The 14,990-nt window shown below is 41.6% G+C and overlaps 1 protein-coding gene across 1 annotated transcript in view; it reads right to left on the bottom strand.

Moving 5' to 3' along the window:
- Nucleotides 1–14,990, bottom strand: part of SYNJ2 (synaptojanin 2) — a 56,068-nt gene that overhangs the window by 20,916 nt on the left and 20,162 nt on the right. Inside the window, exons 5-13 of the mRNA XM_009644304.2 lie at nt 13,142–13,203; nt 10,378–10,474; nt 7,321–7,493; nt 6,842–6,923; nt 6,491–6,640; nt 6,228–6,393; nt 4,751–4,942; nt 2,521–2,605; nt 1,123–1,263 (exon numbers count right to left, since the gene is read on the bottom strand). Of these exons, the coding sequence (XP_009642599.1) occupies nt 1,123–1,263; nt 2,521–2,605; nt 4,751–4,942; nt 6,228–6,393; nt 6,491–6,640; nt 6,842–6,923; nt 7,321–7,493; nt 10,378–10,474; nt 13,142–13,203 (1,148 nt within the window). The remainder of the gene's footprint in view (nt 1–1,122; nt 1,264–2,520; nt 2,606–4,750; nt 4,943–6,227; nt 6,394–6,490; nt 6,641–6,841; nt 6,924–7,320; nt 7,494–10,377; nt 10,475–13,141; nt 13,204–14,990) is intronic.

Raw genomic sequence — 14,990 nt, 5'->3', positions numbered from 1 at the left:
ACAGAAACACTTTTCTGGATTGCTTCATACCACCAAAAATATGTCATTTTTTTAAAATCATGTTGAAAAAGATTACTGGAAGGCAGCAATGCAAGACCATCAGGGTTACCTGGATTGCATTACTCTGCCTAGCCTAGAGCACTCAATGTTGCACAAGCTATGCACTCATCTTCTCAGCAGATCAGAGGGAAGAAAGAGGCAGCTTTTGATATTTTAATCACAAAATGCAGTGCCCAATCAGTGCCCCTAATGTGGAGTAGAGGGCACTGGTTTGATGACTCTAGACTTTAAGGACAGAGTGATGCCCAAAGATAGTTTGGGCTAATTACTCATTTCCTACCCATTCACTCTTAGCCTGCATAATTCTTGCTCATGGCAAAGGCATTTTAATGCAGAAATCCCTGCGGCTTGGTACTCTTATCTTTCCTCTTTAACAAAAATGAGAATCTTCTAGGGGCAAGAAAAGTTTGAGCAGTCTCCAGGGACATTGGTGCTAGTAAGCTGAGGACACACAGCTCTGCACGCTCCTGACTAGGCACATAGTTCTGGTTCTTGTCTAGGACTTACAAACTCTTAATGGGCCCTTATAGCTCTCAATTCTATAAAATGTCCAGGGGCAAAATTAGCTCTCTTTCCCCCACCTCCCATTCCACCTTTTCCACCATTCTTTTCAGGCCTGGAACCAGCCCTGTTTCCATATGGAAACACTAAGGAGAGGGTTAGAAAGTAAAACTTGCCCTTCAGGCAGAGGCAGGCACTTGCCTCTTAGTGCTCCAAACACTCTCTTACTAGCTCAGGTCATTCCTTTTCCAGAAAAACAGCACTCAAACAAGGTGCTATACCCTGACTGCCCACCTGTCGCATGCGCTGCTTCTCAGCTGTACTGGAGGAAGATACTGGTGCTGCCTGGCCTTTGCGCTAGCCAGGAGGATGGACTCTAGACTACTGCTGCCTGGAAACACATCTTGCTTCCACCCTGAGCAGAGATGGGAATCCAGGTTTGCATAATTCCCACCAAGCTGAAAATCACTCCCACCCTCTCTGGCCACACTCCAACAGCAGATGTTACTGAAGACATAGGTTGGGGTGGTTTTTTGTATTGTTTTGGTTTTGTTTTTTTACCTGATGAAGGGGACATGATAGGGTCGTACAAAGATAAAAAGACAAACACCAACAAGCTGCGCTGATGTCAGCTGAATGTAGCGATGAGTCCTGGAAATAGCTTTTTGAAGCTGCTCTCCCCACATTTTTCTGTTCGTTGTACTGGAACAAACATAAAATCATTTAATGGAATCAAAACAAACCACATACAGTCAATAAAATGAGCAGATTAACCCTGCCTTAGGTTTACAGCCATCCATTAGGCTGTACACATGCTGGTTCAGAACTAGAAGTGCTGTAGGATGCACGGCAGAGACAGACAATACCTCCTTGTGAGCCAGCCCAGGGTTAGCAGGGTCAGTGAGTCCAGGCACAGTGCACAAATACAGTTACCCTGCTTCTGGACGTGAGAGGGATTTTGTCTACTATGCTTAGAAAGATCCATGCTTACATGACATTTGATATCCCAGTTCACTGGGGGTAACTGGACGCTGACTGTAGTAATCATAACTATAAAAACAAAGAAACCATGTCAATCTCATGACTTGTAAGATTTCTTGCACTCACAGTGAAGAGATCTTCTCTGACTGGGAGATGAGTGGCTACCCACAGCTGTTGGCTGTTCTTAGCTGAAGGTCTGTGGGTGGGTGCATATGCCTTTGCTTCTGCAGAACTAGTGTTTTCTTACCTCCAAAGTCAACTGATACATGCAGCTATACCTCCAGCCCAGCAGCCATTCTAAGCACTGCTGTAACTTGTCATTCCCAAAACAGACAACTAACTGGTGAGCCTGACAAATGAGCAAGGGAAGTATTATCTTCAGGGTTCCATACCTATTCCTCCTTCAGATTCAAAAGGACTGGTATACACCACAGCCTACAAGCTGACAACACAAGCTCAGGCTTTGCCTTTAACTCCTTCTCTCAGCCATAATTTTCACAAATACAATTAGCCACAGAGACATTTCGTTCATTTCAGAATTCCCACATGAATGCCAATTATGTTTGTAGTCACTGAGCACATTTTCCCAACATCAGACAGGGGTTTAAGGACAAGCGTTAAATCAATGTCAACCATCAGAATCCTTCTCTGCCAACACAAAGACTTACAAGACTTAGAAAACACAGTGTACTCTGCTGTATAGCAGTTCACAGAGAAACAGCGTTTTCAACGCCATCCCAGTGCCATTTGTTAATGGCAAATATATTTCCAGCTACAATTACAAGCAACAGACTTGTAAAAAAGTATTCTATACACATGACCATACAAAGCACAACTCTGGAGGCTTTTGTTTGGCTGCTTCCTTTGGGGAGACAGTGCTCTTTTTTTTGGAGTTTTTCGGTTTTGGGGTTTGGGGGGGGGGGTTTGTTATTTCGGTTTTTTGTAGGTTTGTTTTGTTGGGTTTTTTTTTAAACCTACCTGGCATTCACAATATTCCCTGCATTTAATTCAACCATCTCTTCAAATCCCACTGCAAATATGTCAGGTGGGCAGTTCTCATCATCTGTTGGCAAGAGGAAAAAGTCATTATAAGAGTTACTATTTTGTTGTTTCTTCTAACAACTTGTTTTCTAATTTCTGTCAGAGATCATTCCTGTAGTTCTATCTTGTGCATCCCCTGCCAAGCTATACATATTCATAGCCCCTTTAATCTAATCTCACAAAACAACCCCTGCAGTTCCTCTGAAATTTTTTCCTGCTTTTCTCCCACCAGTTGGTCTCCATCTCTCTTGCAGGAAGCAGTTCAGAACAGAGTATTATATTGTAGCAATGTTAAGATGAGAAAATATTCAATGTTCTCTCTCCCTCACCCCACTCATCACTAGAGCCACAACATCTCACTACCCACCATCTTTCACCCACTTGTCATTTTACCCAACATGCTTTTCTTTTTCCTTTTCTTTTTTGACACTGATTGCTATGTAACTGAACTTACTGTCCACACACCAGTATGTCCCTTCCCTCTCAATGCCTTCAGTAAATTTATCTACTCATTTAATGAAGTCTTTGAAGTTTCTTCTTATCTTCTTTTTTCCGAGTCTAACTTAAGGTTAGGTTAGGTCACTAGAGCACAGTGACTCTCCCTTCCCTGGCCCAGGCCTGTGGATATTAACCTGGTAAAACACCAAAGATCCAATGTTCTCACATAATAGTGTGAGGCATATCTGTTGACCCAACAGGTCTGTCCAGTGCCTAAAGGGATTTTTTTTTTTTTTTTAACTGTCATATGACCAAGGCAACAGCAACTTAATTCAACATGAAGACCTAAATAGTAGACAACCACAGGAACCTAAATCAGACCTGCCTCAGAAAAGAACTGGAAGAAAACTAAAATACACAGCAACTCTCTGTAGACACAAGGGTGAAAGCAGCACATGACAGCTAGCCCCTTTTACTGGCTTAGCATGACAGGCACTGTCATATGTGTATTCCCCATTAATAATTTTGGACATTTGTCTTCGAACACTTACCCACTGGTGTAGGCACTGCACTGGCATTACCACGAACACAGACATTTGCAGGGTCATGCCCTAGCTCCCCCCATTCACAGAACTTGGCTCCCTTCCAGAAGCTGCTTAGACCTATCATGTTATGGCTGCCTGTACCATTTAGTCTGCTCCTCCAGTTTTCTCAGGGGAAGACCTGGCAAAGCTAGCATGTGACAGGCTCTCAACAAATTATGGTATCATGGGCACAGTCATGTGCTAACACATCTAAACTGTTTCTGAAACAGACTGGACCAACCACCCACCCAAGCTGCTCGGAGTACAGTTGTCTGCACCTAATGACATATCCATGCACTCAAGCACCAAAGGTTGAAATGACACAACTCGTGTAAGTAGCCAAGGATTTGAGGAATGAATTCCTGAGTTTGAACATTAGGTACAGGAATACCCCTGTTACGCTTGCAGGAAGCCAAGTGTTCAACCCTAACAATGAAAGCACAGGTTTTGCCATAGTTTTTCAACCACTCAATTTTTAAATGACAGAACATTCACTTTTCATTTTCCTTAATAAAATCTGTAAATCAATTGCAATACCTCACCTTGTTCTGTAAATAAGAAATTCAGCAGCCAATTTAAGCAAGCCCCAAGCACAAGAGCTTTCTACACTGCTAAAGAAAGGAAATTGCCTTCAACAAATGTAGTAACTCCTTCTGTCTGAAGGTTTGGATAGTAACATTTCCAGACAATCTCAGAGTCTAGATTGTATAGGTAAGTTTAGCTCCAGATAAAGACCAAGGAGACATTCTGAGGACACCTAAACAGCTCCCATTCACAATGAAGAACAAAGGACAGAGATATTGAAGACAAAAACTAAATATGGGATGCAGAACGGGCAAATACACCCCACGATGGCATGAGAGAGACCTCTGAATTCTGACCTGCTGAAACTTCAAAGCAGAGTCACCTGGCACAAACCCACGAGTTGCTCTGACTGTCAGGAGCCCTTCAAACGGACCATTCCACTGCTGAGGGGAGGCAGCACAAGTCTACATGGGGCTGAATACACCCCCAAGAACTGACAGGAAGTGCCCTCCGCAATGCACTGCCTCTGAAAAGAACAGCTGGTCAAATCTGTGTCCCAGCTTGCTGTCTCTAGGGATGCCAGCAAATACCGCTTACACATTTTGACTGTGAAGTCTTACCCTGAAATTCAGAAACTCCAGAGAGCTTGGGAGAATCCAGCAGCCAGTCTGTCAGCTCAGTGGTACCGAGGATGTTGCTTCGAAACTGCTTCCCTCCATTCACATTCCAGGTCCCCGTGGCAACACGAACACGCTTGAAGCTTGTGAATTCAAACTGACGCTCTGACATGGCCTTCAAAATACTTGGAGTTACTGATGGAAGAGGGGAGACAGAAAAAGAGTGTGTAAAAGAAGAATGTGCTGTAAAAGGACAGAAAGCACGCAGACAGCAGTCTGAAATAATGACATTACCCTAGCAGTAACAGCACAAAAGCTGTTATAGGAATAACTCCAATGGCAATGGCAGTAATTACAAGACAACTGGGGTTGACATCAGCAATTTCTCTTCCAGAAACCAGGTACCCTTTGAAAGCTTATGAAGGGCTGGTCACTCACTTTCAGCATATGTTTTCCCTGCACTTTTTCAAGTAAAAAGCAAACAAGTTCTTTTTGCTCCCTTAATCTTCTCAGTTTAGCCTACAGCGATCAAGCATGTCACAAGTTATGACTTAAATTGAAACCCTAAGAAGTTTGGAGTATGTTGGGGAAAGGCAGAGAGCAGCACAGAGTCTCACATCTGTCCAAAACTCGCACTGTTGTGACTCTCTAGCCTGTTCAGAATTCCTCACAGGAAACCATTACATTAATTTATTTTTTATGAGTATAGAAAATTAGCAGTGTGTGAGCACCTGAGGTAACCTTAATCTTTAACTACCTGATTTGCACTGGCAGTCAGCATAGAGAAGCTATCTGTATTTTCCTTGTGGTCCGCATCAGGGAACAGCCCTGGGACTGAAGTAGTGCTGAATGGTTCATGTCTATCCTACCAAAATCTGGTACTTCTCTGGATCAAACTGGCCACCTGATACTGCTTGTGGGTGCAACTTCCCTATATTTTGCACACAAGTATCTTCTCAGAGAGAGCAAAGTTGGTTTACTCTAGATGGGTGCAAAAAAATGTGTGTGTGTTGTGGACTGTCAGGGCCTGGAGTAAAGCAGGGAATGAAGCAACATAGCAACATAAATGTGCCTTTAAAGATCCAAATGGCTAAAAGCATGTGCAAACTGCAGGCCAAAAATAAGGACATAAAAAAATCTGAGTTCAAAAGACTTCCTCAAGACAAACTCAGACAAGACCAGACTGGGAATATAGCCCTAAAATATTTCCCTCTGGTCCAACTCCTCTAAACCGTCAGAAGAGATCATCATCATAGAGCAGACAAACATACTCTGAAGTCCAAAGCAAAATATGAGAAATAAGCACAGTGGAATTAAAACACAGAGAGTTGTGCTATGGTCACTTGAAAGCAGTGTTTTAAGCAATAGATTTGTGCAAAAAGTAGCTTATTTACTGATTTTTTCAAAAGGGTGCAATTGCTTATATCACACGGCTAAGAACAGGCATGACAGAAAAGCAAAGGATTTACACTGGCCTTACCCAGCAGTGCAGTGTGGTCCATGAGCATCTTGCCTTTGTCTGCATATTCCTCACTGAAGAAGTCACCCATGAGCAGCAACTGGATGGCTTCCTGCTTTACTGCATCAAAAAAATTTGACTGAATGGTGCGAGACACAGAGCGGGCGCCATCTTTGAGCTTCCCAACCTACATCAGACAGGAACCATCAGTGCAAGTGACACTGAAGAGTAAATCTGACATCTTTCTTTACTGGTGAATAAACAGTCTTGCCATTTTTCTTTACCTTGTGCTTCCCCTCGAGGGCACGACTGCCGGTAAATACTCTGCTCAGATTATGACCGTTGAGAGTCCACATTGCTTTGTAGGATTCCACAAAGCGCTCAATTATAGATTTAGAGTTCAACCCAAGGCTCTCTAATTGAGCAAGCAGGATCTGGATTAGGTGCAGAAGGAGAAAAAACAACAACGGTGTTGTTCTTAAATACATTATTATTCCAGCCAGCACCATTCTGTATCATAGAGCTGGCAAGACAGACTTGTATCACTGAGGCTTATGCCTTGTTTCCCATCTTCCCCACGGAACAGACAATGTACACAGTACAGGCATGCACAAAAGCTCCTCTGACAAACTCACCTCCAGTGCAATGAAGGCCTGAACACTGTTAGTGCGATCCAGGCAGTCCAAACAATTCATTCGAAAAGTACCCGCCTGCAGACTTTGGTAACCAAACACAAGAGAAGGGAGGAAAAAAAGGTATATTTTAAATTAACATCTACTCATAAGTGGATTGAACAAGATCATCACATGCTCAGCCTGAATATACCCACCCACATTTTGACAGTGCAAGCACATTGTGCACAATGTATTCCATTAACGTGTCTAATTACTTGACTACATCTGCGAAACTGTATTAGCAAATCCATGCACTGGTAATTTTCCAGATCTCAAACAAGGGAGATGCAGCTAAGCCAAATAATCTATGTAGCACTTTATCTCAAAAATATATTTCAAGATGGTCATTTATGCTCATGGTCCAAACACAGCAAGCAACCTGGGAAGGCCAAGACAGGCAGTGCCTGGCTACGCTGCGACAGAGGGGCAGGGACACTCACCGTGGACTTACATTCTCGCCCTTTGTGAAGATTCCAAAGTCTTCCCAGTGCAACTTCAGCTGAGGCCTCAGCAAATTTTCTAGTTTCTCAGGTTTCCCACCTTTTGCAAATTGGTGGTAGTCAAAGTTTATCATGGGAGTGTCTGCGGCGTGGGAAGAGGCCCATAGCAGTTTCTGTTTAGATAGAGAATGAAGGAAGAATGAATGCTCAAGCCCCAGTGTAAGCATTGATACAGCATGTGTTTATCATTACTAAACTTCAACTTTTTATCACGTTTTTAATATTGAGAAGTTCATAGGGAATTTTGAAAGGCCAGACACGAAAAAAGCAACTGAAGTTCCCAATTTGTTTTCTTTCCACAAGTAAACTGGGTTGTTAGACCCCAATTTTTCTGCAGGGGAACTCAAACTGTAATTGCAAAGCATACCCCAGAATTGCTGCTGTCTGCACCTTGGCTAGTAGCAGCCCTGCAGCAGTGGGCTGCTTGTGTGAGGGTGTACACTAACAGTCATGCTCTGGGCAGGCTCAGGACTGGGACCCTGATGGGAAGGGTGTCCAGAGCTTCTTAAAGGTACAGGAGCATAACAGCTGCATGGATGTATTTTTTAAGCATTCCTGAAGTGCCAAGACATGGGAAAACATGGCCCTAAATTTAGGTAGAGGGTGCCTGGGGAGGAAGTAAGAAAGAAATGTCCCAGGAAATATTATAAAATGTTTGCGGTAAACCACAAAAGTGAAAGAAAAGGCACAAATAGCCTCATCATTTCATCTCAAATTTCCATGACTTCACATGCATTTCCGTAATCACCACAAATTTCATTAAGGTATGTGTAATAGATACAAGAGCAATACATCCTGCTCTCCACAGCAAAGCCAGAGAGAACCATTATATTAACTTTAGCTATGCCAGCCTTTGTCTATTCCCTCCCCTCCTGCACGATCTCATCTCAAGAGACGGATACTTTACTCCACTTGGATTGCGACACAAACTGAACACACCAATTCTGATATTAAAGGTGTACTTGAAGCAGTTACACCAGTATAACTGTATAAAATAAGTCATTAAGCCTTCCCTGCGGAAACAAATTTAAAGCTGTTGCACGGTGTTTGGAGAAAGCCACGCAAAATACATTTCACTACACTGTTACAAAAGCCAAAACACTTGGTTTGCTGCTTCTCTGTTGTCAACACCTCAGCTTGCCTTTACAGCTGCTGGCACTAGTAATACACTTGCAGATGCTATTTACCCACTGCCTCAGTGTAAATCACTATCAGAGTATTCGTAACTCTACACTACAGCATTGCTTTTACTGTAAACATAATTACATCTGTTATAGGGGATGCTTATGAGAGGAACAGCTTTACTAGGAACAGTATTGATTTTTGCTCTGGTAACAGCTGATTCAGGTAACAGCTGAAAGTAAGTTGGTCGTTTACAATTTTTCATTTGTTCCTGTTGTGCTGTCAGTCTAAATTCTTTCAGTTCAGTGCTTTCATAATTGATTTATTTTTAAACATCAATAAAGTTTAACAATTAAAACAGATCTTTATTTAAAATGAATGAACACAAGGGCTTTATTCTAGAGATGCCCTGGTTTTGACTTAATCTCTGTTTGTATGATACTGGCCAGAACACTGTCTTCAGGAATGCAAGTCTTTGATAAAATATCAGTATTACATTAACAAGAAAAGTCAGATTTGTACCCAATATGTTATTTAAGCATTTTGCAAGTGATCATCTCTTACCCCTGAATTTCAATGTTATTGCAAAATAAACTATAAAAACTATTTTAAAGGTAGGGAAATCAAGGGATTATAGAGGCTTATCTGTGTCATGCAGAAATTCAGCAAGAAGTTGAGAACAGAACCTAGGACCAGACATCACTTCTGTACCTTCCTCACTGCATTGCAAACTTTAGTCACAATCACTTTCTCTGGCTGTATTCTGTACAGGGGGAGACTTTCACTTTGTCACTTTCCACTGGAAAAGCTGATAGTCCTCCCCAAGCTCTTCTGGAGGAGGAGGAAGTGGTCACATAGAAAAACTGCCAAAAAACTCAAGACACGCCTTGTCTCAAGTACATTAGTCCAACAGAGAGGGAAAAAAATTAGGAACTGTTATTTAACTACGATTTTTATTTTGCTTACTTTCATACGGTAAACATTTGAACTCAGAACTGTTGTATCATTCTTCACCAATGATAAACACATAACTCTTCTTACAGGTGTGTACTTAAACCATTCTTCATATTATTCTTAGGAAGATATACTCCAAAGTGCCTGTGTCAGATTTCTAAAGCAACAGGCTCTTAGGAGGCAGACTTCCTTCAGCCTCCAGCCAGCTACAGGCAGCTATGCGCTGCTGTAAATCCCTCTTAGTGCCAATCTGCAGCTTCAAGTACACATTAGTTTTTAAAACCTGGCCATGAGAATACTGCACTAGAACTCAGCACAGCTTTAATTCTACAACGCCTGACATCCTGAAAGCACAACCCAGATGCTTTCAGGTATTAGTTGTGCCTAGGGACATGTAGAGGCCAGGAAAATCTCTCTCTTCATACACCGGGCTGTCATCTGGTGCTCAGGCAGCCAATTCCCATCACAATCAGTGCAAGATCGCTATTTCCCATTACAGCCAGAGCAAGAAAGCTTGCTTACGCTCAGTGAGCCAGGGTCAGGGCCTGGCCCCCAAGCAGTTCTGGCAGTCCCATGAGGCACTTGACTGCATAGGTGACTACATAGTATGACAAAGCTGACCACGATTCATTTTTGCAAATGTGAACTACTCTTAGGAGAATTAGGGCAATTTTTTTTTAAGTCTGTTTAAAGAGAACGTGCATAAATGAGTGAAGAAATAAGCACGAAAGCAGTGCTGGAAATTAAGCCATGAGACTATGAAGCACCATTCTCTAAGTATGTAACATCTAGTAAAGACATAACATCATTTCTTAAGATATAATATTCATCACCTACTAGGCCAGAAGGAACACATAACATCGTGGAGGCTCAGGGGAAATCAGCAGTTAAAAAAAAGAAAAAAAACCAACTTTCTTTTACCTTAAAAGCTCTGTTGAGCACTTCCTCCCCTCCTCTGCTTCCCAACAGGTTAACGATCACTTGTTTTCCATACTGCTCTTTCAGAAGCATCATATGCCTACAGCAAAAGTAACCATAATAAGTACTAAACAAAATCGTGTTATGTTGCCCTCTACCTTTTTCAAAATACAGAAGTAGAGATCCCTGTTTGTTCCATACAGCAGAAAGTTTCACCCACAGCAGCTACAGACATCTTCCTCAGTTTCCTTGCAAGCAATTATTAAATAGTACAAATGGTGAAAACATGCAATTAATGGACACAGCATTCAGTACTGCACTTAAAGAAAGAAGCATATTAAGAAACAGGCCCCAGATCTTTTATGTCACTGTTAGCTTTGATACTGCCCTTTGTATGCTCCCATCTCTTAGCTGTCAGCCTTGGAACTACATAGGAAAGACAAGAAAAGGGGAAAACATGTTACACTCCAAGAGGAGTTGCCCAGCATCTTGCAGGGCTGAGCCTACAAAGAGTCAGCAGCAGCAGTGGGGCCTAGGACTCCTGTGCCAAGGCCAGAGAGGCACAAACACACATCATGGGCAACAGGGTTCAAAGATCCCTGAGCTACTGCAACACTTAGACATTCACTCTCATTTTAATTGATTTAAGCAGGAAGGTTAGTAATCATAAGAACTGCTGCACTGAAGCAGACCAAAGGTCCTTTTAGCCAAGTGGACCAGCCCAGATTCTTCAGGAAAAACACAAAATAGCACAAGTATAAAGTGGTGGGGTTTTTTTGGCATATATCCCCAACCTCTCAAAGCCTGACATTTAGGGACCCTCAAGTCAAGAGCTTTTAGTCAGATGCAGAGGCATCCATTCTTCCCTCAACAATTTTTTTCAAGTTGGCATGCGTGTGCTACGGGAGCGGAAGCTGTGCTGGCTCATCAAAAAACAATTAGATCTTAAAGCCATCTTCCATCATGTACTAACAACATTGTAGTAGTGCTTAAGAGGAAGCTGGATAGAAATAGACAAGAAAAATAAACACTATTAAAAAAGCTATTACATGTTCCAAACCAACATGCAATGGCAAAGTGTCAGAAAAACAGCAAGCACACATCTTTTGACATGCACCTTTAAGTCCTATAACCAGAAATAAGCCACAGAAAACAATGGAAGGGGAGAAAAGAAAGAAAAAGTTATCAGCATGGCCTTCAAGAAACATAGCTAAATATATTTACTGGTGCTATTTATGTTCCTGATTCTGCAACCAGCTGTCGGTATGCCAACCTTTCCCATACATTTGCACCCATCTGATCCCAGCATCAAGATCCTATTTCTCTGCCGATTTTGCTTCCTTACAACAAAACTGCTGAAGCTCAGGTCACCTGCTTGAGTACTGTAAGCAGAGCTCCCTGAGGATTTCTCAGGAAGAGGGGACAAAAAACATCCACTAACAAGATTACCATTCCCTTCTCACAGTGCTTTCTCAACACATTAACCTATCAGGTGGGAAAATGTAACAGGCTAGATCCAGTCTAACACTCCCAGAAAAGCTGTAGCAGATTAAGCTTCAGTGTCTTTTTCCATGTAACTAGTTGATTATTCTTTGCCCATTTTGAAAGGGCTGTCTCTTGTAGATATGTACGCAGAGAGATCCCTAACTTCATCTAACCTAAAGGCTTTACTGTGCACAAGGGAAAGAAGGAATAGTGCGAGTTGATCCTTACGTTCATGTTTCTTAGAAGAAAGCTGTTCACCAGTTGCATCAGGGTCAGAGAGAAAAGATTCTCTGAGCTAAATGGTCTCACGGAGTTGTTCCTTGCTGAGATATTCTCAATTTCTTGGGCAGCACAAGAGAATGCTGAAGAAGTTATTGTTTTCTTCTTTTATAAATTATCTCTGCTGTGGAATGCAAACCTCTAACATGGAGCTTCAGGGACACTGGCAGGGCAAGTTATCATGGCACCAGATGACCACAAGATCACAAGTCTCAAAGGCATTTGAATTCTGCAGGATTTAAGAGCCTTAAAAAGCTTGCAGGATGTAGGCTAAGACCCTTCAGAGCAGGGACTGCTATGGTGCATAGTCCCTTCAGATGCTAATCCCTGTTTGGGGTATTCAGTGCTGCAAAACTAGTAACAGTCACTAATGTCATGTTTGCTAACAGTTGCAGTAAATGAAATCAAGAAATTAGTAGGCCTTACCCAAAAGTAACATAAACTCTGATTTGCCAAAACCAAATCAAAACAGAAATTAATCACATGACCTGGCACTTACAAGCTGAAAATTTCCCACGGGCCAAATCCTTCCTGGCCTTTTCAGGCAATGTTCCCAGTGATGTCCATGGGAGATGGCCTCAAAGGATAGCAATTCAAAGGAATCAAGCTAATGTATGGCTTTTTTTACAGTTTCCAGCTGACCTGGGTTATAGGGGTAAAGAACATAAGTTCTGTGTACCTTAAATGTAAATTCACATTTGTTGGCTCACAAAGGGTTACACGGACCTTCCTTTTGCATACCATTCAGTATTTCTTCGCTTTTACAGAAACAAGCCAGGCGACCAAATTAATTCAATTACCATTGAAAACAGAAAGGAATTGCACAAAAATAAGCGAGTAAGTAAACCAAACCCACTTAATAATCCTGCAACACCTGGGAGACTGGCAACATCATCTGAGAGACGTTTCACATTTCTCAGGATTCACTAGGAGGGCATAAAGTTGTGGAATCTTGGTTAAACACCACGCTGCTATGGCTTTGCCAAAGTGGAATGAAGCTTACCTGTCAAAGGCAGGAGCATTAGCTTCCAGACCTCTGTTAAGCCTTAAATGATGAGAACCCACCTAAAATAAAATATTGGAAACAGAAGAGAGAAAGAAAAATAACTTATTGAATTGCTAGAGTCCTAAATCACTAGATGTCTCCCTTTTTCCTTCACAGGAAAAAAACATCTAACAGCACCAGACACCTCTAACAGACTCCACACACCCACACACATAATATCCTTGATACAAAAGCCACAGCTTTCATTAGACAACATTTACAATTACAAGGGAAAACACGATTATCATTAAGCAAAGGGATACCTACACATCTTTTTATGGCCAAAACAAATCACATCCCTTCGCCAGCTTCCTCTAGCAAATATCCCACACTGCCTCACATGAGCATGCTGTGTGCCCAGCATTCCTCCCGCCCTTCCCTCGGCAGAAAAGGCTGCAGTTCTGCCAGTTCCATGGGTTATGTGTCCAGAGTTCTTTCATCTTTCATTATTTATAGAAACTAAAAAGCATCAGAACAGTCCTTTGAAAATATGAAGGATGAAATCCTGTGCCATCAATCTAATAGGAGTTTTAACATGGATGTCAACAACTGTAGCCTCAAGCTCCTTTTGAATGCTAGCTACTGGTATTACAGTACACAGAGGACTTCTTTCCTCTCCAAAAACTACACTGCTAATTATTTATAGGATCATGCATTGTTTCCTGTACTTCATCATCTTCCTTTGTTTTTCACGAGGTTGATTTCTGCAATTCTAACACCAGTGCCAGCACACTCACTTCCAAGGAGTAAGAGTTATGAGTATTCACCAACATAAATGAAAGATGTATAATCTAATCCAGATTAGGCAAAAAAGCAGACTGTGTCCCTAAAAAGTTTCAACTAAAAAGTTTAAAATTCTGTTTAACTACCCACTACCCAAAAATATTTGGGGGAAAGCTCTATGGCTTCATAACATACAGAACAACAGTGCTGGTTACAGCTACACCCTGGGCAGGATGTGTGCACAACCATATGGGCAGACCTGCTTTATAAAAAGAAGCAAGTGTCGCACTGGATGGTGCTAACAGACAACATCACAGATCCTTTAGTCATCTTCCTTTTGCACTAAATCCAGTAGTTCTGAATGGCATCTAGGTGCTAGATTTAATGATAAAATAGTATAAAATAATCTTTAAAGAATCTAAAAAAACAGTTATATTACGTATACTCTCTACTAACATACATGCATATATGTGCATACTCGTTTCAGTTGCTTATCCCTCTGTTCAGAGAATGCAAAAAGTGCTAAGATTAATCTTATTTGAGGTTGTAACTTCATAAACTGTAAGTCACAGACCGTATGTAACCCACTAGGCTTGATGTAATAATCTCCTGATAAAACCCTACATCTCTGCCTTGCAGATCAGATTAATCATCATCAACCTTTTGACTGAAGTCTAGCAAACACACCATCCAAACATTATACTTTGTTTCAAGTTACCATGCTCCTATAGAGCTCCTGGTATCCCTAGATACTCCAATTTTACTGTGGAGGTCAGTATCATCAAGCCAACCAGGCGTTTCAGAAGGAAAGGTTATTCCAAATCAAATTGGAAATTTTATAAAGATAATGCTGTAAGCTTCACTTTAGGATATTAGGACACAGTCCCTTACAAATAGCTCCCTGCAGAAGCATATAAACACACAAAAATGTTAAACTTTGGTTAACTATAGCTATTTGCCTGGATTAGTTCTGTTTAACTAAACATGCAAAATCTCCTACAAGGTAAACCTAAAACGAAAGAGCTCAGCATTTTTACGGAATGAGCTTTGCAGCTCATCTAAAAAAACAAGTAAATTTTATGTA

Source organism: Egretta garzetta, unplaced genomic scaffold (assembly GCF_000687185.1).
Source record: "Egretta garzetta isolate BGI_Z169 unplaced genomic scaffold, ASM68718v1 scaffold397, whole genome shotgun sequence".
Lineage (NCBI taxonomy): Eukaryota > Metazoa > Chordata > Aves > Pelecaniformes > Ardeidae > Egretta > Egretta garzetta.
The sequence above is the reverse complement of the archived record's forward strand: the minus strand, read 5'-3'. Positions and strand labels throughout refer to the sequence as shown.